General features: G+C 44.9%; 1 protein-coding gene across 3 annotated transcripts in view; it reads right to left on the reverse strand.

The window, feature by feature from the left end:
- Nucleotides 1–6,515: 6,515 nt before the first annotated feature.
- The window catches only part of LOC135221692 (uncharacterized), a 114,041-nt gene continuing 95,473 nt past the window's right edge, over nucleotides 6,516–25,083 (reverse strand). For 2 of the 3 annotated variants that reach the window (XM_064259425.1, XM_064259426.1), the window contains 2 exons: nucleotides 17,797–18,009; nucleotides 6,516–8,569 (listed from right to left, as the gene is read on the reverse strand). In XM_064259425.1, the coding sequence (XP_064115495.1) occupies nucleotides 8,081–8,569; nucleotides 17,797–18,009 (702 nt within the window). In that variant the 3' untranslated portion in view covers nucleotides 6,516–8,080. The remainder of the gene's footprint in view (nucleotides 8,570–17,796; nucleotides 18,010–25,083) is intronic. The other variant, XM_064259424.1, reaches the window with a different exon arrangement.

Raw genomic sequence — 25,083 nt, forward strand, 5'->3', positions numbered from 1 at the left:
ATACATGGTCAGAAACATATCCACAAATGTTACAAAATTCTCCTCACAAACATTTAATTTCATACATTCAACTTCCCTGTCAGATATATACTTAGCTATAGACTCCGTCGTCCCCGATAGAAATTCGAATTTCGCGGCACACGCTACAGGTAGGTAGGTCAGGTGATCTACCGGCCTGCCGCTGGGTGGCAGGAATAGGAACTATTACCTTCTAAGGACAGATTTTTCTCTATCGTTTGGACTGTAAACATACGTTTACGGTTCCTCCTGATTTGATTTTCGTGTTTCATCGCCATCGATCTTCTGGGCTGTCTTTTGCAGGGAAGTACTGGGTCTTTGGTTCGGCATACGCTTTTATTAACTTTTTAATGAATTTCGCTTCGAAATTTCGAAGAAAATACTAAGTGAAACTACCGAAATCATCGGTAGACACTCACATAGTTTGCCATAAAGAGAATTATTAATATTTATTCATTATTATATGTAATAAAGGTTACAACTTTATTAAGGAAATATTAAACTCTAATTTCCTACTTTAGGAAGTCAGAAAAGCATATAACTAGATACGCTTACTTTATAAGCTTTAATAGCGTTTGTGCTAACGAGCAGTTAGAGTATTAGCAGTACTAGTAGTTGTTGCATCCTCATCACCTTTTTACTCCTCAGAAACTACAAATTTATATATGCAAATTGAAGATAAATGGATAGCTCAAATGCAAGCTTTTAAAAGGTAAGAAGTGAATATAGTGTTCCCCCATTGCAATGGAGGGTGCGTCTGATCGGCTCTGTCTCGCTCCCAGGTCTAGACCTCTTCCAAGCTCACAAGCCCAGAGGAGAAGGAATGTCGACAACCGCAGGGGGGTTTCAGAGAATCCCCACCGATCAGGCGTCCCCTCGGCAGGTTCTGTAGAACGTCCCAGACTGCAAGTTCGCCATTGGAAAAGGCGTCCTAATGTAATGTGTTCCCCTTATTAGACGGATAAGGAGAAGAAAGTTTCAACGGCGTAGATTCAATGAAGATGCAAGATAATCTCGTCGTAGATATCGGAACCTCAGAGAGAGATCTTTCGATAACAGTTGCGGTAGAGGCATTGCCCTATCCTGTTTTCGTCCCCCGTACAAATAGACGGAGGCTCTATCCCATGGGGTTTGAAAGAGTTATTTCAACAAATTCCTCATCGGTACATTTATATGAAAATATATCTATTCTGAGAAGAACGAATTAGATATTAAAGAATATATGTTGATCGAATGAATTATGGATCTCGTTTAATGATTAAACATACATATATAATTTTTAAGCTTCTAGCTCCTCGGACATGAAGCGCCTCTGAAACGCCTGAAGCGCCTGAAGCGCCTGGAGGCGCCTGGGAAGCGCCTGAAGCGCCTGGGGAGCGCCTGGGCGCCTGGGGCCCTTGGAAGCGCCCTGGGCGCCGGAGCGCCTCGGGCGCCTCGGGCGCCTGAAATGAGGCGTAAAGCTCTTCAAGTAAAAGGAATGAGGCGCAACGCGCCTGAAAAGCCTGAAGTGGCTAAAGGGAAATATTTAACTCCTAGAGAGCCTAGAGCGCCTGATATAAAACATAGGGCGCCTAGAGAGCCTAGAACGCCTCAAAGGAAAACAAAGCGCCTAAAGAGCCTGAGGCGCCTGAAACGAGGCGCAAAGCGCCTTGAAGCGTCCGAATGGAGACGCAAGGCGCCTGCAAAGCCCGAAGGACGCAAAGCGTCTAGAGCGCCTGAAAGCAGGCGCAAGGATTTGTACAACCCAAAATACAATTTGGATGAGTTATCGGGATTTGAAGCGGACTTGGAGGCTCCTCTTTGGGATTTTTCTCAAGATCAATTTTCCCCTGACAGGGCCTCTAGGTGTCGCACAGGTGATCGTAGCCCCTGTCGGGAAGGAATTGATCATGAAAAAAGAGAACGACATATAAGGACTTCTCCTGGTAGGGACGAAAGTTGTCGCACAAGCGGCCACCGTCCTTGTCAGGAGGGCCTTAGGGTAAAAGAACAACATCGCCTTTCTCCTGGGCAGGGACTCAGATGCGCACAAGCGACCGTAGCCCTTGTCAGGTTAGAATCGGTACTGCTAAAAGCCCTTCACCTTACGGAAGGAGGCGCTCTCCTCCGGTTGCTCATTCTTCTCCCAACTTGATGGACAGGAAATGGAAGATAGATCGGAATTGGAAGCCAATAAGGGAGCAGGTCTCTCAGTTTATAAGACCTTAGCGACCTTTTTTTATTGAAAATTAGTTCATTACTAATAAGACGATATTAAAATCTTCCTCCTTCTAAAGTAATGCAACCAACCATTTACAGAAAGAGTGGCAATCGTTTGCAAATTGAACAAGGTTCGTACGAGCTCTCATTCATTGATTAGAGGCTCTTCCAGATAATAGAGGCGTAGAATACGGCCTTATCTCCAAGAGAATAAAAATTTGAGGGATTCTCTTCGATCCGAGAGTTTTCATTGCGATCTCTTTCGACTAATGCTAATTCGTGTTTATTGACGAAAAGAACGGAGAGGGCAAAATTTCCATTCTCTCTCCGCATCGGAGAGGAAAGAATGTAGAAGGAAGACTTGCTGCATACGACTGCTGAATGACAAGTCATATACGCATACCATAGTTGCCTTTGTGGTTCGCTACGAAATTATCTATATCCTTACAGGATTTTCCTGGTAAGGACTTCGCTTAAAAAGTTTGTTACGACAATACCTACTCAGCTTCGGTATTTAACAAAGGTTGTTTGGCTTAAATTGGCATTATTGAGAGCTTCCTTAGGCTCGGAATAATTTTATTATATTCCTTCATTAAATGAAGTAAAAACTGGCAAAACTCACGATGAATGCAGCCAGGCAGCGAGCGAGACGGCAGGGCTGTCATTGTAAGCGTAAGGCCAATACAGTACCATCCAGGTCTCGGTCATTACCAGTTGGTTGCATCTCTCTCTCCAACGGGATCGAATGGTTAACCTTTCAATGCTGTTTACCGTAGGGAACATTATTAAAGGATTCTAACACAGCAGAACATTATATTATATAATGCTCTCATGCTTACGAAAGCATGGCTTATTAGAATACATGCTTAGTGAGAAGATGGATGTAGTAGAGAATTCACTTTAAGACTACGGTATGGTCAAGTCTTTCGAGAAACGCACACAACCTTTTTAGAATCAGATATTGCTCAAGAGAAGATGGATGAGTGGAATGGGAAACATTCTCTTCGTGGCAGAAATGGTTTCCCTGAATAGAATATACTACGTATATAAGAGTTTTTTCCTACTAAAAACGGAATTAACATGTGTAAGGATGTCGTGTACCATAAAGGCACAGATGTTCTGGTACATAACATAAAGAGTATTAGAAGAAAGCGCCGGTCTGAAGCGCCAACCTGGCACAATGAGCCAAGAGCACCAGCCAAGATATTTTCTCTCGTTTTAGCGAGTTATTAACATAAAGATTCCCAGTAGCCTCTCAGACAGCACGCTCGGTAACGGCAAGATTCGTTCCTGATTTCGTTACCCATTTAATCACTTAGGCCAATTCCACGACTCTCTCATATCGCAAAGAGCATTGAGAATCTCTTTTTTCGCTCCTGTTCGCGTTAACAAAGAGAACCTATTTGGAAAAAGAGGTTCGATGCAAGATTTTGCATGTCCGTGAGAACCTTCTCGATCGACGATAATAACTGTTAATGCATGTCTAACTTATTTATTGGAAAGAGTTGTGAGAACCTGCGGAAAGTCTTCTTCATAGATCTCTTAGCAAGGTAGAAGACGAACAGGCTTCCTATAGAATGCTTCCTTTTCCTCGAACCAAGAGAGGTAGCAATATACGCCATCTTTATTTTATAGAAAGGGGAATATACTATAGTCTTTTTTTTTTTTTTTTCCCCTAAATATAAATATAAATATAAATTCTTTACAGAATTTAAGATAAAGGGCGTCAAAGAAAGAGAGGATAATACTTTATGCCTCATTTTGGCTTCAGAGAGGTTGGATTCACAGAGGTCACGTTCTTCTCACAGCATGTTTTTGGAAGTCTTTTCCAAGAGTCTGGATATTCTATCAGCATCTATTATTAAATGGACCTTAACAACCTCTCCACTCTGAGTCTGTCTGCATGCAGACTGACCAGAAGTGGACATAAATGAGAGGATTTTTCAAGGTAGATGACAATAGTCATGGCCTAGACATAGAATTGCTGCAGATCGTGCTAGAGGGAATGAGGAAACTGTCCTCTTCCGATACCTCTGTGAACCACATAGCGGTTTTTTCTTCCCTTTCAGAGGGAAGAATCACCTTTGTATATATCTGCTATCAAAGAACGCAGTAAAAGGCTATACTCTGTCTCTACAAAGGGAATTGGAGATAGCAGAGGATTAAGATCTTCAGGATCTTATTCAATATATACCTTAATATGACAAGATAGGATATCATGTACTTCTAATGGGATCTTTTTTGTGGCCACAGATCCATGTTTCCGACAAGATGGAACTGCTCCTCATCAAACTTCTTTGAGAAATTTTTATGAGGGAATTCTTTGTTTCTCTGGGTCCTAAACGACCAAGAAGACAAGTGAATTTTTTGAGCATTGGAATCTCGCATCAGATTCTATGGAGACTAGACAATGGGTTCTTGCCAGCATAGTATGTCTAGCAAAAGAACTGAAACCCCCTATTCCTGATTCAATGTTTTCAGATAGAGGTTTCGTTGTCCAGGCAGAGTACTTACGTTTTCATCTACAGTAGAATGGTTCAAACGTTTGCCTACAGAGTCTTTGGTATGCGATGACGGCTCGAAATGCTTCCCAGAAGGTGTTCAGAGGGATACAATAAAGAGCTAGAAATCAGGAGTACTCCCAATTTCAGCTCGTAGTCTCCTTCGACTTCCAGGCTTCTTCCCTTCCTTCGGGCAAGGATAGGGAAGATTCTGCAACGAGACACCCCTTCAACATGTAAGAAGAGATCTCGTGAGCACGGAAGTATTCAAGAAGGACCCTCCTCGGAGGAAGACTTATCTACCTGTACGGTTAGATATGCTATCGTCTACTGGATGTAGCTGATTACAATCACCTCCCCTTACCGGAGAGACCAAAAGCTCAAAGTGAAAGAATTTCTTCCACCCTTCTCCAGTCTCCTGATAAACGATTGTGGATGTTAAGGACTTTCGGACAATGTAGCGCCAATCAGGCGCCAAAAATACCAGAACAGGGCGTAAAGACGCCAGAGGAAGACAGTCCAAATAAACACTGTCATTGTCTGATGAGGAGAAGGAGCGTGCCTCCAGCCTGGCGCAGATGCGCTAGAGGCAAATAAATCGGAAAAAAGTGTCCGATGTGGGCATCGCAGTTTCCTCGAGACTCTTTAACAAGCTCGAAGCTCCAGCAAGTGGGGAGAAGTCAGCCAGGCGCCAGGCTCAGGCAGGCGCAAGGCGCTAGCCAGGCGCCAGGCAAGCAACATGCGCCATCAAGCGCGAGGCGTCAGACAGGCGCGAGGCGCCAGCCAGGCGCGAGGAGCCAGCCAGGCACAAGCCAGGCTCTAGGCTTCATCCAGAAGAGATCAATTTCAAGTGTGATCTCTAAAGCACTTCTTAAGTAACTGATGATTCCTTCAAACAGCTGAGAATTAAAAGCGCTTGAAGTGCGAGCTTTTAACAATTCTTGTTCTTTCCATAACAATATGTCGTGAGAGACATATTAGCTGTAATTTACGGGAGATGCAACTCTGTGTTGTCTTCTCTTTGCACGAAGGAGGTCAACTTGACCTATGAGAGATCCTTCTCTCTTGGTTAGGTGTCTACGGATACGTTGCTGGGATAGGGAGCCGACACTGATCCTTAAACTAGTGAGTTAAAAATTTTATTTTAACAATAAGTATACTATTTTCTTTGGGTTATTTGAAATGAGTTTGGGGATAGCTCTTTTCAAATTAAGCACAAAACCTCGTGTTAGGATCAGGTGATCGGGATTGGTGTTGTGCTCCTTAATTATGCCAGTAGTGGCATAGGTGTGTTTTGTCATGTAAGTGGATAGGACCCTTTGACAAATAACCATTAGATTCTGTCAAGTAAGTGGATAAGACCCCATTGACAGATCTACAAGAACTCTTAGCCATAGGTCACATCCTCGCTGAGGCTCTTGAGACGAAGCAGACTCCTAGCAATAGCTAGGAGGTCAACCCTTCGTCTAAACACATAGGAACCAAGGTTTTATTTATTTATTACCTACAACGTATGTTGTTTACCTGTCTAATCAGTAACTAGCTGTCTCTTACCCACCGCCAAAGGTGCCAATCAGCTAAGTATATATCTGACAGGGAAGTTGAATGTATGAAAATGATATTGTTATTGTACAATAAAGTTTCATACATACTTACCTGGCAGATATATACGATTGAATGGCCCACCCAGCCTCCCCTCAGGAGACAGGTGGAAGAGAAAAATCTGTCCTTAGAAGGTAATAGTTCCTATTCCTGCCACCCAGCGGCAGGCCGGTAGATCACCTGACCTACCTACCTGTAGCGTGTGCCGCGAAATTCGAATTTCTATCGGGGACGACGGAGTCTATAGCTAAGTATATATCTGCCAGGTAAGTATGTATGAAACTTTATTGTACAATAACAATATCATTTTACCATTCCTCTGTTGCAAAATGACAACCCGCAGATACTTACAAACCATGGTGAGTAATGCAATTATATGTTATTGTACTGCAAATATAATGAAATCAATGAGAGAAAATTCTAGTACTGTACTGCTGTATCATACTGTATAGTATTAAATAGATTAGTTCAAAGGAAACATGAGTTTTTTAAGGAAAGATTTTCAGCCAAATTACACTATTATTATTGTTTAGAGAAAACAATACAGTACAGGAAAAGGATACTGATATAATCAAATGTTTATAAAGATGCAAAAAGTAAAAAAATAATGAAAAGCAGAAACATGAGTCATAACCTGCAGATAGTTACCCAAGTTGAAAACCATGAGTCATGCTAAGCTCCCATTTCGCAGATTTCTCTATGGACCTTATATACCCATTATCATGGGAAACTCGTGTATTTGCGGTATTTTTCTATGAGAAATATCTACAAATTACTGAATTTTCATATCAATTCCATTATTAAATGCACTTTTTGTGATAAAACTATTTAAAAACCCAGTTATAAGCATTTTTAGTGGGGGTTTCTTGAGTTTGAACTAACAAAATAGGCAGTTTTAAGCAGCATTTTTATTACAGGGGTTCTAAGCATTTGCATATTCTAGCTATTCATGGGGGAGGTGGGGTTCCGGTATGCTTTTTTTTGTTTGTTTTTGTTTTCTGGTATGCATCCCCCATGAATGACTGCCCCCCATTGTAATACTATGCGAAATTGTTTTCAACTTATTGAAAGCAATTTCAGTACTATAACAGAAGAAGCGAGACAATCTAGGCTATTTACAAACATGCAGTTGAGAGATTTTTACAAGTACATAGATATCTTATATGACCACACCATATGCATTATTAGTTTTGAGTTACATACCTGTTATTTGAGATAGATTGTATATTGTACCATATCAAGTATTTTTGCCTTTATAAAGAAAATTTCTGAGTATCCAACCCACCAAATTTTAACCATTCAGATGGCAATGGACTTATTTCCAACGTGAAGCCGCTGGGCTAAAGTAAGTACATGAACATGAAGCCAGCTGTGCAGATCCATCTTCTGAGAAACTTGGTGGCCGATCAACAGCCAAGATTTGCCACTTTTTCATGTAGAAAACTGCAGCTCATTTTTTGTGATCTCTAATGATATTGTTTTACTCAACCCCCTGGGAACGTACAACTCTGCCAACTATCATCTCAAATATTTGAGAATATGGTCTTGTAAATTAAAAACTTTTTTGATACATAAATAGAAGTATTTAAGCTGTTAAAATCTGGTATAAAAACTACTTATATGATTTTAACCTTAATAAAAAAAAAATAATTGTTTAGACAGAACACAAATCTGAACAAGTAATCCTAATCTTTAAATATATCTGTTCTTAAAAACAAAGTGCAATAATGCTTAAAACGTGAAAATTATTCTCAAATTTACTACAAAAAATAAGCATCATCAAGACCTGAACTATTATCTGAATCATGGTCACTTTCATCCATGCAAGGTGCTTCACTTCTCTCTAATATGTCTTGAGCACTTACAATATTAGGATCAAACTCATTTCCACCACATTCACTAGCTAATTCTGTATCACTGGAATCTTCTGTGTCAATTAGCTTATGTTTGCAATCATTATTTCTGGCATGAGCTTGTGATTCAGTGTCTATCCCACCAAAATTGTTACTTTCCAAGAATTTTTGTTCACTATGCAGTGTTTTACCAACTCCTTTGTGACACTTTGTTTCTTGTGAAGCTTGATTCACAATTTCCAAAAGCTTTGCCATGGAAGGAGCATTTGAATTTTTGGATGCTGACCTAATTTCTGGTCCCCATAGAAGTTTCTGGTCCCACCAACTTCCACCATGTATCCAGGTCACAAGAGATGGCATTTCACTAACTAGATTAAATCTTCTCACATTACCAATCTGAAAGATAGAGTTAATGAGCACAATTATATAGTACAAATCCTAATTAGAGATATATAATATCCTTGGACAGTCTTGCACCATATGTTAAAAAACAAGACAAAATAGTTTTGTTCCCTGTTCATGTACATGTAGAGGGACTTCTCTACATACACAAGAGTAAGGTAATAAAACTCCTTGTGTATGCTGAAAATTTTCTGTTGGCCGAAAGAAAATTTCAGATAATTTAAAAACACCTCAAACCCCAGTTACATTATTATAAAAACACCATAGAGCAAATAAGGTAGCATATGATATGATTTCATTCATAGTGATTTCAATCAGTTAAGTTCTGTAGTTCAATTATTAATTCATTTTACATATTTATTTTACATTTTTACTAGAGCATGGCCATGCTTGAATGCCCAATATAAGTTTCAGGTACATTTCTGACATTTGCACACACTAATAGATTCACATCAACCATGCTTTTGATGTCTAGGCCTGTCCCTTACAATGCTCCTGATTGACTGTAAATAAGCCAATCACAAGATTGGGAACTCTCAAGTCTCTCAAGAGAGTTCACAGAGGGAGGATGTATGTTCCGACCTCTCTTTCAAAAATTATAACTTTCATTACACCTCAGTTTTACCTGCAGAAAAGGAGTGTCTCTGAATTTTGCCACTAAACATCTTCAAACCAATGATTTAAAGATTACAATGGTACGTATAAGAATTATGAAGAAAATTGTATATATAATAAAAAGAATAATTAGAGGGATAAAGGAGGACTGATTATAGGAAAGAAAAATCAATGGGATGAATGAATTTCCTCCATAAATATCTAAGTAGCAATTTATTTCATATAGATATTTCCACTAATAGGATATACGTAATAGGGTGATGGTGATATGATAGTGATGATAATGAAGTCTTAATAGTATTCTTTTTCCTCCATAAGACTTCTGTCGAGGGGTTGTGATCATGATGATATCATCGAGTGATCATGTGAGCAACACCTGACTACACAAAAATAAGAGAGTGATTAATATTCTTAATCTTTTGCTTGTATTTTTCACATTGATAGCCCTGTTTATAATTTTTTTGGTAACACTGTCTTCCATTACATTTAAGCTATGAAACTGTATGAAACACAAGTTGATAAAATTAATGAGGAATGCACTGGGATCTCATGTAAGGAATGAAAGAATATATTCTATATTAAGAAATTCAAGTTTATTTCACCATAAATATTTTAGCATTAAGTTTACTAAAGTACATAATTATTATTATGTTATAATCCTTGAATAATTGGCTTGAAGATGTTTAGTGATGAAATTCAGAAACATAACAATTTGTCGAAAATTGTATTTTTCCTAACTATGCAAACCTGAGGTCCTTTAACAATAGGAAGGTACTTAGCGGCAGCTGAACCGGTTGTAAGCTTCGAACAAGGGGGTTCGGTAGTTAACTACTTGTCCGGCAGTTGGAGGTCAGCTTGACTGCGAGGAGAGGAGTCATTTTGCTTTAGGCCCAGGAAACGCAGAGTGAGGGGTGGCATGAGGTGGGACTATGTGTAAAAGACCTCAGGTTTGTATAGTTAGGAAAAATACAAATTTTGACAAATTGTTATTTGTTCCGATACATATACAAACCCTCGGTCCTTTAACAATAGGAAGACTCACTTACTGGTGGGTGGAATCTGAGTTTTATGAACAGACTGGTGTTTGTCCGACCTTGGTTCCCTCCCTTATCGTAAGAGCAAAGGGAGGGATCCTAGCCTCTGCCCAGCTGATCGGGGTGTGCACCGCAGGATCAGTGGCCAGACTTCTGGACCAAATTCATAAGAGGGAGGCAAGCGTACCTCTTATAAATAGCAAAAACACAAGAACTAGTTCCTACTTCAAGAGCCAATATGAAGTCATGGGTTTGTCTCTTGTTGGCTTCCACTTCTCCCCTTGTTGGGGAGTGGTGGATAAACACTCCTATCCCTCTTCTGAAAGGGATAGGATGGAGCTCAGTCATGTAGCTTACCTGCATCTGCTTCCTGTTCAGGTAGAGGAGGAAGAATGAAGGAGTAAGAGAAGCCAGTCACACACTCTTTCACTCGTCCATTCGTGCAGTCACACAAGGATGCGATACTGTTCTGTCCACTCGGGTGCTGGGTAGACTACACAACTTGTAGAGCAGCCACCACAGGTCCCAAGGAAAAGGTGTCCAAGGACCTGTGGGTAATATCCCGAAGGTAGAAGGAAGTGAAGGTGGTTTGGTTGGCCCAAACCCCTGCCTTCAAAACCTGCGCCATGGAGAAGTTGTTGTGGAACGCAAGGGTTGGACCAATACCTCTGACTTCGTGGGGTCTCAGACGAAGGGTACGGGTGTCGTCACTACCATCCGTGTCGTACGCCCTCCTGATCACCTCATGCAGCCAGAAAGAAAGTGTGTTCTTGGAAACCTCTTTCTTGGTAACCCCGGTGCTAGCGAAGAGGCGTTGACACTCAGGCCTGAGGTGTCGAGTTCTCTTCATATAACACCGTAGCGCCCTCACAGGACAAAGCAGCATCTCATCCGCATCATTATCAGTGAAGTCCTTCAGGGAGGGGATCGTGAAAGACTTGAACCGGTTGTCAGGGACCGAAGGATTCTGAGTCTTCGCTACGAAGTTCGGGACAAAATTGAGCGTCGCGGATCCCCATCCCCTGGAATGCTTAACGTCGAAGGAAAGACCATGAAGTTCCCCTACTCTCTACGCCGATGCCAGGGCCAGCAGGAAGAGGGTCGTGAGGGTCAGATCCCTGTCTGACGATCTCGGAGTGGCTCGAAGGGTCTTCAAGTCAAACTCCTAAGGACGAGAGTCACATCCCACCCCGGGGGCTGAGTTCCCTGGGTGGGTAAGACCTCTCGAAGCTCTTCATAAGGAGGGAGATCTCAAAGGAGGAGGAGATATCCACTCATCCCAGTTTAAGGACTAGGGCCAGGGCGGCTCTGTATCCTTTAGATGGAGAGGAGCTTCTCTTGGCGAAGGAAAACGAGGAAATCTGCTACCTGCTGAATAGTGGCTCTGAGAGGAGAGAGAGACCCCATCCACGACACCAACCACAGAAGACGGACCACTTTCCCTGGTATACAGCTGCATAGGACTGTCTGAGGTACCCAGCCATCTCTGTTGCTGCGCTGCGAGAAAAGCCTCCCGCTCTCAAGAGATGGTGGATAACAGCCAGCCGTGAAGACACAGGGGCCTGACCGACCGGTGATACCGTTCTACGTGTGGCTGGCACAGGAGGTTGTGCCAGGGGGGAATCTCTCTCGGTGCTTCGGCGAGCAGAGCCACCAGGTCCGGGTACCAAACAGCCTGAGGCCATTTGGGCGCCACCAGGATCATCCGAAGATTTGAGGTGACCAGCGCCCTGCTGATCACCTTGCGAATCAGACAGAACGGGGGAAAGGCGTACACGAAGAGGTTGTCCCACGGGCCCTGAAGTGTTGAAGGGCGTCCTCTGCAGCTGCCCATAGGTCCGGCACAACCGAGTAGCAAACCTGGAGTTTTCTGTTGTGCCAGATGGCAAACAGATCCACTACTGGACGCCCCCACAGGTTGAAGAGCCTTTCCGCCACGTCTGGGTGAAGGGACCACTCGGTTCCTATCACCTGATCCTGACGGCTGAGCTTGTCCGCTACCACATTCCTCTTGCCTGGAATGTAGCGGGCTGACAACTCTACCGAGTGTGCCACGGCCCACTCGTGCACCTGTAACGTCAACTGATACAACGGGAGGGACACTAGGCCCCCCTGTTTGTTGACGTACGCCACTACCGTGGTGTTGTCGCTCATCAACACCACTGAGTGTCACACCAGACGATCTTGAAACTCTTGGAGAGCGAGAAACGCTGCCTTGAGCTCCAGGACGTTGATGTGAAGGTGCTTGTCGTGATGGTTACACACACCCGCAGCCAGCAACTCCTCCAGGTGGTGCGCCCCACCCCACCTCGGTTGATGCGTCTGAAAACAGCAACATCTCCGGGGGGGGGAGTGCAAAGAGGCACTTCTCTTACGAGGTTCCCGTCGTCCAGCCACCAGGCTAGGTCCTGCCTCACCTCCTCCATGAGGGACACAGGGAAGAAGGGTGGGTCTCTTGCCTGTGACCAACACTCATTTAGTCTCCATTGAAGAAACCACAGGTGAAGACGCCCATGAGGTACTAGCTTCTTGAGAGACGACAGGTGACCAATCACGACCTGCCACTGCTGAGCTGGCTGCTCCTGTAGGGACAGGAACCGTCCTGCTGCCTCCCTGAACCTGCTGATCCACAAGTCTGCGGGGAAGATTTGCCCTGCTACCGTATCGATCAGCATGCCCAGGTACTTCATCCTCTGCTTGGGCTCGAGGTCTGACTTCTCGTAATTCACTAATATCCCCAGATCGCGGCAGAATTCGAGGAGTTGATCTCTGTCCTGTAGCAACTGTGAGCGGGAGCTCACCAGGACTAACCAATTGTCGAGATACCTCAGAAGACGTATCCCTACCGAGTGGGCCCAAGCCGACACCAGCGTGAACACCTGTGGGGCGGTTGAGAGACCGAAACAAAGTGCCCTGAACTGGTACACTGTCCCATCGATGATGAAGCGGAGGTACTTCCTGGAGGATTGATGGATGGGTATCTGGAAATATGCATCCTTCAGATCCACAGAAAGCATGAAGTTGTTCTCCCTGATGGAATCGAGCGCTGATCATGCTGTTTCCATCGTGAACCGAGTCTGGAGAACGAATCGGTTCAAGGGAGAGAGATCTATCACCGGGCGCCAGCCCCCTGAGGACTTTTCCACCAGGAAGAGTCGACTGATCCCATACGATCTCCACAGCTCGTTTGCTCAGCATGGCTTCTACTTCCTGCTTACGCGCCACGTCCTTGGCTGAACCAGAAACGTACGTCTGATGATGGACCTGGTTGGAGGTGAGGGGTGGCCGAGACTCGAAGGGTAGCAAATACCCCTCCCGAAGGACGTTCACTATCCAGGTCTCCGCTCCGTAGCGCTGCCATGTTGCCCAATGGCTCGTCAGGCAGGCCCCCCCCCCCTCTTCCGGCAGCTGGTGAGGGGGAAAGCCGTCCCTAGCGTTTCCCTCCTCTCTTCGACTTCTTCTTCCAGGTTCCTCCTCGAGAGAAGGAGGGCTGGTTACGGTCGCTCCTTACAGTTGAAGTCGAAGGCAGAGTCTTTCCTCTCGGCTTCGATGAAGCGATCGTCTTAGCCGCAGAGGAAGCGCTAGCTAAACTCTTGGGCTTAGCCGCAGTCGTTCGAGGTTGCCCAGCCACCTTCGAGACTGCCTGGTGGACTAAACGGTCACTTTCATCAGTGTGCTGTTGTTCCACCGCAGCATCCACCATCTCTCTGGGGAAGAGAGAGGAGGAACTCCGCACCGGTCTGTTGCGAAGACCCAAGGCCGCCTCTCGCCCAGCTGCGCTGGTTACTCAAGTGAGGACAGCGTCCCTACGCCGGAGAACCAGGTTGGCCCACAGGTTAACCGTCTGGTGGGCCAGGTAGGAGATAGCCCTACCTCCAGACTGGCACAGTCTCACAAAAGCTAGGTCCCCTTCAGGAGTGATGTTTCCCGAGGAGGCCGCAGCTTTAGACACTGTGAGGGACCATAGGTCTATCCAGGAGACTGCTTGGAATGCTGCCATGGCGGTAGATTCCAAGGCAAGTACCTCTTGCTGCGAGAACCAGAGGTTCTCCGACAGGAGCTGCTGCAGAGACACCCCCTGAGTTAGCCTAGCTAGCTCCGAGTTAACCTGTTTTGGGCGGCAGAGGGTCCTCTGATGGCACGTAAAAGCGCCTCTGTCGCGGTAGAGGTGGGGGAAGGAGCTTGGACGACCTGCCAGACCGAAGCAAACCCTCCTGTCCGGAGACGAGAGCGTCCACCTGGCTCAGCACACTGTCAGCCAAGGCTGATTGCAGCAGACCCACCGTCGCCCTGGGTTCCTTTTTAGGTCCCCAGAACGACTCCAAACCTGATGTAGGCTCGGAAGGTGGGAGCAGCGATCCTTCCCCGAGGTCGTTGTGCTGACGAATCAGCGCAATAACCTCAGCGAACGACCTCTGGATCTTGGGAGTGACTGCGTCAAGCCCATCCAGCGAGAACACCTCCCGAGACCCTCCTCCTTCCACAAGAGGAACCACAACAGACCCCTCATGGTCTCCTCCAGCCACTTGCACGTACGCCTCACTCTTCCCAGTGTAGCCCAAGGAAGTTGAAAGGATAGGAGAGGTAGACCTGACGCTCCCCCCTCACCCACCGGCAGAACCGGTGTGCTGGGGGGGCTGCCGAGCTGCAGGCCTGGTCGAGAGGCTGGACCGAGAACAGCGGCGACGGTCCTGAGTGTCAGAAGGGCTGCTGCTGGTCCCCCTCTCTGCCCAGTACTGTAGGAACAGCGGTCAGGGGACCGGCAGAGTCCGCTGTCGTGGTGGGAGCGAGGCCTGTCCTCATGGCACGTCACGCCACTCAGCTGGTCCAGGGGACCGCTTCCTCGCCTCAGCCCACGGCCGGTCTGGGACCGTCGCGTCAACCCTGGGTACCAGCGGATCGCCACGAGAGCAATCACTGGCCTGGTGGGAGACACCTGGGCGACTACCGCCAGTCTTCCGCTCCGTGCCTGAATCCTGGGGCCGAGTGAACTCGGTTGCCTGGGTCTTGGCTGCACGGTCACCCACGAGCGACCATACACTTGGTACCTGGCGCCAAGGCAGAACCTCTGGCGTCAGGCAAGGAGGTACCGGTGTTAGCAGGCGCTCCTCCGGTCCCCCATCTTCTTCTTCCTTGTGGAAGGAGAGACGGGCCCCGTTCCCGAAGGACCAGCGGAAGTCCCAACCGTCCCACAGGAGTGGGACCGACCCTTAGAAGTCTCAGAGCAAGCCCTCTTGCGGGGGAGGAGGCTACCTTCTTCTTCTTCGGCTGTGGAGCCTTAGAAGTCAAAGGGGGAAGCGGCGGCAGATGACGACAATGGAGACGATGACGACACCTTCCTCCTCTTCTTCTTCTTCGTTAGCTTCCTGAGGACTACCGTCAGGTCTTCCATCCAGGACGGAGCTGGGGCAGTTGCCGAAGCAACAGGGCCCAACTGCACCTGTCCGGAAGGACCTGGGGTGGGGGCAGCAACACCATAGGCAGGAACTGGTACTGGAGCGGCAGCAATCTCAGGAACAGGAGGGGATGCAGGAACCAGCAGCATCCTCTGTACTGGAGGCAGGTCCAAAGGAGAGCTATTGGGACACTGGAAGTCAGGGGCTGGAGCAAGAGCGGCAAAACCAGGCGGCAGTGTCATGGTATACCTCCTCACCTCCGGCAGCGGCGTCTGAACAGCAGCTGTCGGGGTAACCATGGCAACGTGCTGGGCGTATACCAGGTGCGGCGGAGCAGCGTAGCCAGACGTGGATACTGTCGTGTCGTGGTCATGGTAGGGCTATGCATTACCAGTCTGGTCCCTATTGCCAGATGACTAAGCAGCCCCTGACCACTCAGTGTCCCCTGGAGCCCCAGCAAGTACCAGGCCCGGCCGAGATCGTCACCTGTGCCAAGCAGATCTGAGGAAGGAAGCGTAGTCAGGTTAGTAAGGGGGGGGGGGAGGTTTTCCCCTTGCCTGGGGGGACAGTTCCCACCCCGAGTGAACGGACGACCCCGAATACAATTGAACATCGGGGTATCTAGCCCCCTCCTCCACGCTCGACTGATCGAGAGAGGAGAAGGAGCAAGACACCCCCCCAAAAGGGGAAGGAGCCATCCGAGGGAGCTGAGATGGAGGTAAGAAAGAAGAAGACATGTTCGTGACCAAGGGAGTAACCGGAGATCCCTCCGATGACTCCCTGGCCGGCTTACGCAGCTTCTTCCTCCCTCCATTGCGATCCCACTGCTCCTCCGACCAAACATCACATGGCTCGGTGCGAGAACATTCTTGCCCTCGGCACAGAGTGCAAAATTCATGAGGATCTACCTCTACAGAGGACCAAAAGGCCCCACACTTACGGCCCTCCACACCAGGGCACAATCTGCGGCTGATGGGGGGGGGGGGCGGGGGGGGGGGGGGTCTCTTCGGCTCTCGGGAATCCATAATAATTCAATAATCACTTCAGTATGAATATACAAAAACAGACACGTACTTACATAAGCTTTGCACATGCACACTAAGAGAAAAAGCCTTCACGATGAGAAGAAAACCAAGCATACAACTTGAAAGCGGGCAGAGAGGCGAGAAGCACGTCTATCCACCAGCGCGGCCGAAAGCAAATTGACTCCTCTCCTCGCAGTTGAGCTGACCGCCAACTATCGGACAAGTAGTTAACTACTGAACCCCCTTGTTTGAAGCTTATGACCGGTTCAGCTGCCGCTAAGTACCTTCTTATTGTTAAAGGACCGAAGGTTTGTATACGTATCAGAACAAACTCCTTTTCTGCAGGTAAAACTGAGGTGTAATGAAAGTAATAATTTTTGAAAGAGAGGTCGGAACATAAACCCTTCTGATGTAAACTCTCTCTCGAGACAGTTTCCAGCCCTGTGATTGGCTTTTTTAAAAAACCAAGAAAAATAAACTAAGGAAGACTTTTGTATATGAAAACCTTTAAAATAGCTAAGGGTTACTTGGGTTTTTAGATACATATATAAATAAATAAGGGCTTATTACATACATATACACAAAAAAGTTTCTCAGGCTTGCAAGAACATGTTTTTGTAATATGTATCTAAAAACCCAAGTAACCCTTAGCTATTTTAGAGGTTTTCACTTGTAAAACTATTCCTTAGTTTATTTTTCTTGTTTTTTTAAGAAAGTTATTAAATATATGGAAAATTTTGTTCTGAATGCTACCAGTGATAATAAATTTCTGTTAACAACTAAATGTATCCAAAATAAATGTTTTTTAAAGTGTAGCTGTTATTTGTCCTTAGAGGAGTTACTCTTATGAATTCTCCTAAGGTTCCAAAAGACAGATCAACCAATATCAAAGAACTCTCTTATAGCTAGTCTTGGCAAGAATAGTGCCTTCATGACACATGATATTAGCACAGTAGCACATTCTGTTCTTCCATACTCTGTATGTCCATTGAAAAATAAACTGATATTAATGGAGTGGGGAATTATATCAGTTAAATAAAATACTAGCTTGCCTAAGCCAACAGTTTCATCATGAATAATATACAGTACTTGGGTATATCCAGCATTACAAGTCTACTCAACTAACATTAATAAAAATTAAATTCACTTACTTCATGAGGCACATCAGCACTGAATGGAAGGAGAACTGTAGCAGATTTTGTTTTAGCATGATTAGTGAAAAAATAATGACCAGAGAAGTACTGCAAAGCATACACCCATTGGTCTCTTCTTGGGGTAACACTAATACCATTAGGATTACCAGGTACAATGAACAGCAACTTGTCAGCAATATTCATATGTTCACTTGTCCAAGTATTTGGATTCTGAAAGTGGGAGACATTTCTCATGATATCTATATGACAATAAGAAATTAATTTTATATTAAACAGAATTTATTACCTAGTAGTAATTTAACACAAACCCATCATGCACATGCTCCCACGGAAGTTACTTCAAATGTCCCCAAACAATGTATGTACTCCTTTGTCTAACTCATGATCAATAGAAGAGTTCACGAATTAAGCTGTTGTTTTGTTAACAAGCGTTACCCAGGCGTGCATGCACGAATTTCTTTCTTCTCGCACTAAAAAGCATCAGTGACACATCTCTGAAGTTATTTCGTCACTTTGACATAATTTTTGCACTATTTTATATTAGCCGTTACATAGAGTTTTATATACGAAAATGTGCGCAATGTCATGTAGAATACAATGAAAAACAACCCATGGTTGTAGCTTTTATCAGTTTTGAAATATTTTTATATAAATAACGATGTGCCAAAATTTATACCTTCAGTCAACTTTGACTCAACCAAAATGGTCAAAAAACGCAATTGTAAGCTAAAACTCTTATATTCTAGTAATATTCAATCATTTACCTTTATTTTGCAACAAATTGGAAGTCTCTAGCACAATATTTCGATTTATTGTGAATTTTTGAAAACCTTTTTCCTTACATCTGCACGGTAACTCTTTAAAAATCAGAAATTTTTTCGTCAGATTGTCGTAATGTTTACACCGTTTTATATTAGCCGTTACATAAAGTTTTATATATGAAAATGTGTGCAATTTCATGTAGAATACAACAAAAAATAACCCAATGGTTGTAGCTTTTATCAGTTTTGAAATATTTTCATATAAATCACGATAAGTGCCAAAATTTCAACCTTCGGTCAACTTTGACTTGACCGAAATGGTTGAAAACTGCAATTGTAAACTACAACACTTACAGTCTAGTGATATTCAACCAATTACCTTCATTTTGCAACAATGGGAAGTCTCTATAGCACAATATTTCGATTTATGGTGAATTTTTGAAAACTTCTGGAAGCTGGACTGGTGGGTAGGCCCCCAGCCGGTCTAGGATGCCTTGTACCTCCCTCCAAGTATGAGTCTATCCTATTGTTAAGACCGAAGGTTTGTTCGCATATGAACAAATGACAAATTTTCTAAGACAATTTGTATTTTTCATAGGTACAAACCTGAGGTCTTAACATTATACTGCCCGCCTCTAGCCACCCATCTGTTTGTTAAGACATCCTGAGTTGGGAAAGACTGACGCAGTGGTGTAGGTGCGTGGTCTTTGACCACTCTTCACCTGATCTATGCATGCGTTGCTAGATATCACAAGATTCCTTGCTTTCATCTAGTTTTTAACCGGATCCAGCTAGGCGCTAGAAATGATCCTATTGTTAAGACCTCAGGTCTGTAGCTATGAAAAATACAAATTGTATTAGAAAATTTGTCATTTTGTCACAATCCCATCCCTCTCATATTTCCAAATTGCAGTGGAAGGACTACGTTGCTGAATCCCCTATCCTGGTGAGCGAGACCAGAAGTATCAAGGAAAGCACTTGCGGCTGATATAGGTCAGGGACCAATGTTCTAGCAACACAGAGGGTGCTCTAAGATGAACCCTTTAAGGCATAAAGCAAGGCACTTATATTAGTATAGGTGTAGGCTACGTTAGACCGATTCTTGAAGTGAAGATACTTACTATTCCTATCACATGTAGAATTTAAGGTAAGAAGAGGGAGCTTGGATTTCATAGTTTGGTGATCCTGAATACAAGCAGTGTTCACTGCAAAATGAATTTCAGTGGCAAGCACGACTTCCCATTACAGTGGACCCCCTGTATTCGTGTTCTCCGGATTTGCAGACTCACACAAGCATGGATTTCTCTTGGGAACGTTTCCCCGCATTATTCGCGAAAATTTGCACATTCGCGGTATTTTTCTATGAGAAATATCCACAAATTCCTGGGTTTTTTTTATCAATTTCATCATAAAATGCACTTTTTGTGATAAAACTATTAAAAAACCAAGTATAAACATTTTTAGTGGGTTTTTCTTGAGTTTTAACTAACAAAATAGGCTGTTTTTAGCGTTTTTATAGGGGTTCCAAACATTCGCGGGTTCTAACTATTCACGGGGGGGTCTGGTACGCATCCCCCGCGAATACGGGGGGACCACTGTAGTTTGGAATTTGGGGTTTGGAGGAGCCCAAAAGCTACTTGTAATCATCAGTGACTGTCTAGTTCCCATTAGTCCTAACTTAAGTAGAAAGGAGCCTTGGCTTATGATTGTATGTGTACATATTCTGTCATCAGGACACTGTACACCAGTGCTATGGTCTTTCCCTTGCCTCGGTTGCTCATGTGCAACCTTTAAACAGTTATGTAAAACTTGGCCTAATATACCTACTGGTGCCAGTGAACACATCTCATGATTTCAGTCCAGAGTTAAATCCCTGTTGTAAAACTCTGCAGTCACTGGCAGGTACTTGCGTTTAAAACAGAATGTGTGACCAAACTGTCTATAAGCTGATGATTGTATGGATTTTTACAACTCTTACTAGTTCTGCTTCACCCTTTGTCGTATTACTCTTAACTCTAAATATGACCTGCCAGTAGCAGTCCATGTTCTTTATGACTATAGTAGTTTCTTGCATTGAACCATAGATAGAAACAGTCTAGGAATGTCATCTCACTTTTTGTGTTCAGCATGCAGAGGCCATGAGTGTTCATAGTCTCTGACTTGCTCAGAGTAAGCCTCTTGTCTCCTTCCCAGTGACAGAAAGCAAAGAGAGGATACGGTCTGTGTCTTCAGAGGGCAACATGTCTTTGGTGTTTCCTCTTTCCATTCCGATGTCAGCTCCAGTAGTCATCCCTTCATCAACTGTAGTTTCTACCTATTCTCTCTCCTAAATGGAGGAAGCTATTCAAAAAAGAAGGCAAATCAATGACCTGCAGTTCTTCAATGGAAAAATAAAATGTTCTCAAACAAGCAAAAGGGGTAATTACTTATACTAAGGTACATGCCATTTTTTCTAGTAAGTCTTGGATGTACTATTTTATTAATGATATAAACTCCAAACTCCACAAGATCAATATGCAGTAAGTATGAAAATAATTCTTAACAAGATTACCCACTGTGCAGAAAAAATAATCGACTAATAAGTACACCAGGTGAAGTTTCATAAAAATAAAACACCTTTCAAGTATCCTGTAATAAAAATTGCTGTATCTAGTTTCTTCATATTCACTTTCTTCCATCTTACTGTCCACCCTCTCATAACAATTGATTCATAGTGCAACTGCGAGATTTTCCCCCGTTACTTCTTTGTTTCATACGCAAACAAACCTTCGGTCTTAACAATAGGATCATTTTTCTAGCGCCTAGCTGGATACGGTTAAATATCGGAGATGAAAAAGCAAGGAATCTTGCGAGATCTGGCAACGCATGTGTATATTGGGTGAAAACTGGTCAAAGACCGCACACCCACGCTACCGCGTTTAGTAGTTTTCTTAACAGCCTGGGTGAGAGTCGCGGTTGCCTTCTCTCAGCCTTTTACCCAGTTGTTTGCCCGTTTTTGCTATTTTGTTTGTCTGTATGCGTGTGCTTGTGTTAATATAGCTTCCTCTGCTTCGTCTCAGCCTCGCCAACATATGTTCCCGGTAACTGAAGGTTTCCCCTGTTCTCGTTTCTAGACTTCTTCAGCTACAGACTCATAATCCACATGCAGTAAGTAGGTGTCGTGCTAATATTTGTACCATCCTGAATATCGTGCGTGGCCTAGAGCGCAGTGGAAGTTATTTTATAGTAAGAGGGAGCATCATAGAGTTTTGACCCTTCCTTGTGAGAAGGATTTTCATGGCCTCGCCTCGATGCTTCGTTTTCTTCTGCAGTCACACCCCATGATGCTAGAGTTGATGTGCCTGTGTCTCCTTCCTTTTCTACCATCGATTCATTGTTGGAAGTATCGGGAGGCCCTCAGGCTGATTTAATGTGTAATGTTGCCCCCACTTCATCGGGAGTTAATATGCTTTCCAAGAGGGAGGAGGCTATTTCATCAATTTCTTATATTTCAGATTCGGAGGCGTCCAAAATGGTGGCGCTCTGGTTGTCTGTTGGGCTATGGGGTTCACCCCCCTTGGAGGGTTTCCCGAAGCATTTCATGGATGCTCGCCTCCCCCCTTATGCCTCCTCTCCTCCCCCTAGCCTTCTCTACGTTGGTGCTCGAGGTCAGCCATTTTAATCGCTCTGCCAGTCGGGCATGCCACTAGCTCAGGTCAGGGGGAGGCCGTGACGTCTCTCTCGGCACCGCTGGCGACGTCACTCCCAGTTCCATCGGCGACATCACTTCCATCGATGACGTCACTGCCGTTCCCCTCAGCATCGTCTCTCCCTGCTACGTCGGCGTCATCAGTTGGGGCTGCTGCACTGCCTCACTCCTCTGTGTTGTCATCGTTTGCTCCTGTGATGTCATTGCTGCCATCCAAGACGTATCCTCTTCCTTCCGTGTCATCTGCATCCTCTCTTGCGGATCTGTCTGAGGCTTTGTCAGGTATTTCTTAAGAGATTGGCCTGTTTTGGAAGATTGCGTCGCCTCCCCCCCCCTTCCTGCCAAGAGGATACGTAAGGAATCAGTGCTGTCATCCTCTCCTCCATCACCCCCGTCTCTGCCGTGTCAGCATATCAAGCGTTGGAGGGTTAAGGACTTTGCCTTTTCTTTGTCGATAAGTGAGGAGCGGCACGCCCATGTTCCTGAGATTGTTAGTGTTTTGTCCTCTGTGCAATCTGCTGTGGCTGCGTCGTCCTCTTCTTCGAGACGCACGTGTGTTGCAACCTCACACGTATGTGTGCATGTTGCTGATTCTTCTGCTTCTTCTGCTCCAGGGCCTATGTGATGTCGTAAGGATCTTAAGGTGCCTATGAAAAGATTAAAAGTTGTGAATGCGGAAGTAGAGCAGCCGGAGTGTTCGCCTCCCCCTTTCATTGATGCTGTTTGGGGTTTGACTCCAAGGAATTCTCGTTCTGCGTCAAGGGTTCGAGATGCTTCTCCGTCATATGTATGTGCGTCTGCTCCACTCGGACGTGTACATGGATTGATTGATTGATTGATTGATACTATATTAATCTAGCATCGTGACAACTAGGTCATTGATGCCGAACTATATATAAAAAGACCCTATAAATTTTAATAATAATAATTAAACAGAATTATTTTAAAAATATGATAAAAGATACTGGCAATTATAAAATAAATATAAAAATAAATTATATAAAAAAGAAATTATTACATACATACATACATACATATACATATGCACACACACATACATACATACCATACACGTATGTACATGCACACTCACATACATACACACAATTTCAATAAGAATAAAAGCAAGGCGCACACAAGCATTACAGTTTATCTAAAATACCAGTGTTAAAAAGAAATCCAAACAAGCCAGTCATGTTAAAAATCCCATTTGCTCCTAAAATTTTTGATAACGTGTACATGGACACGTATGTGAGTTCATAGTAGTATTCCTAGTGTTGTGGTTGGTTCATCGCAGGAGCTGGCGCGTGACCCTAGTCCGGACAGGTCTGCTGGTGCTTCAGGTTCTTTGGCTGCTGGGGGCTATAGTGGGTCGCATGAGGAAGGCGTGTTGGATAAGCCTGCATCTTCTTCTCATTGTCTGTCTTCATTGTCGGAGCAGGAGGAAGGAGACACGCAAGAGTTTTTTCTTCCTTTACCGAGGTTGTTGATCTCATTCGTGAGTTCAACAATTTGGAGAGTAGGACGCAGGCTCGGTCGTCTTTCATTCCTACTTGCTTGGAAGCCTTGCTGGGGCTACGCAAGATCCTAAGTTGTCGTTTCAGCTTCCCTTATTGGGGCATGTCCAGTCGGTCTTGCAATAGGTGAATGCTTCTGTGTCAGATCGGGACAGGTCTCTTCGGTCAAGGGGTTCTTCCAAGTTGCTTCCTCCACCACTCATGAGGCATAGGAAGTATTATGCTATGAATTCTGTCTGCTTGTTGCCTCGTCATCTTAACCCAGATGTTATACGCCCCAAGCCAGGGTTAACTTTGAAGGAGGTGAGATCGGTGGCGCCGTCCTTGTTTCCGCAGGATGCCTCGGCTTTGAAGTCTATGGCAGCCTCCATGTTCCAGACAGTGTCATGGTTAGACTTGTGGTCGACAGCCATTGACAAGATTGCGTCTGACATGTCCCCAGAAGGGTTGGTGAGTGCTTATTCTCTTGCCAGTTTGTTGCAGTCTGGGGGCAAGGTGTTCTCGTATCTTGCACATCTTAGTGTCAATTTGTGGGCTAATCATCTCCTGATCAGAAGGGACGCAGCATTGTCCAGGATGGCAAGATTGGTTGACCCTGAGTCCTTGTTGGCACTAAGGAATGGGGATCTGTTAGAGTCTCAGTTCCTGTTTCCTCGGACTGAGCTGGAGGATGCGATAGGCCTGATAGACTGACAGCGAGCTGACTGGTGCACCAGGCTGTGTCCAAGTTGGAGTCTCATTCTCGGAGATGTCCCACTCCTCCTCCTCCTCCTGTTCAGCAGTAAGTTCAGAGATCGTCGCCTGGTAAGCTGTCTAGGAGTTTGGTTTTGGTGGGGCCCCTCTCATTCAACTCGGCTTAAGTCAGAGGACCAATGTCCCTTTCAGTCCTGCTCTTACAGGTCAAGGAGGGGCTCCAGGGGTAGAAATAGGGGAGTCGTCGATAGGTTGGGCACCTCTCCTTCTCCTTTGCCATGGGTAGGGGGTGCCTGGTGGGCCAAGTGGCAGAATTATGGGGTGGAGAAGTGGGTAGTAGATGTCCTTCGGGTGTGGATATCTACTACCGTTCAACTTCTCTCCCCAGCTTTTAGACAGACCTCTGCTCAGGCAAGTGTATCCCCTAGATTCTCCGGAGTTCTTAGCTCTCCGGGAGGAATCGCAGAAAATGCTGGACAATGGTGCAATAGAGGAAGTGGTGCGTCTGTCTCCGGGGTTTTACAGTCACATCTTCTTGGTGCCCAAGGCATCAGGGGGATGGAGACCTGTGATCGACCTATCCACCTTGAATCCTTTTGTCAGGAAGACAAGGTTCAAGATGGAG

This window comes from Macrobrachium nipponense, chromosome 3 (genome assembly GCF_015104395.2).
Source record: "Macrobrachium nipponense isolate FS-2020 chromosome 3, ASM1510439v2, whole genome shotgun sequence".
NCBI classification, from domain to species: domain Eukaryota; kingdom Metazoa; phylum Arthropoda; class Malacostraca; order Decapoda; family Palaemonidae; genus Macrobrachium; species Macrobrachium nipponense.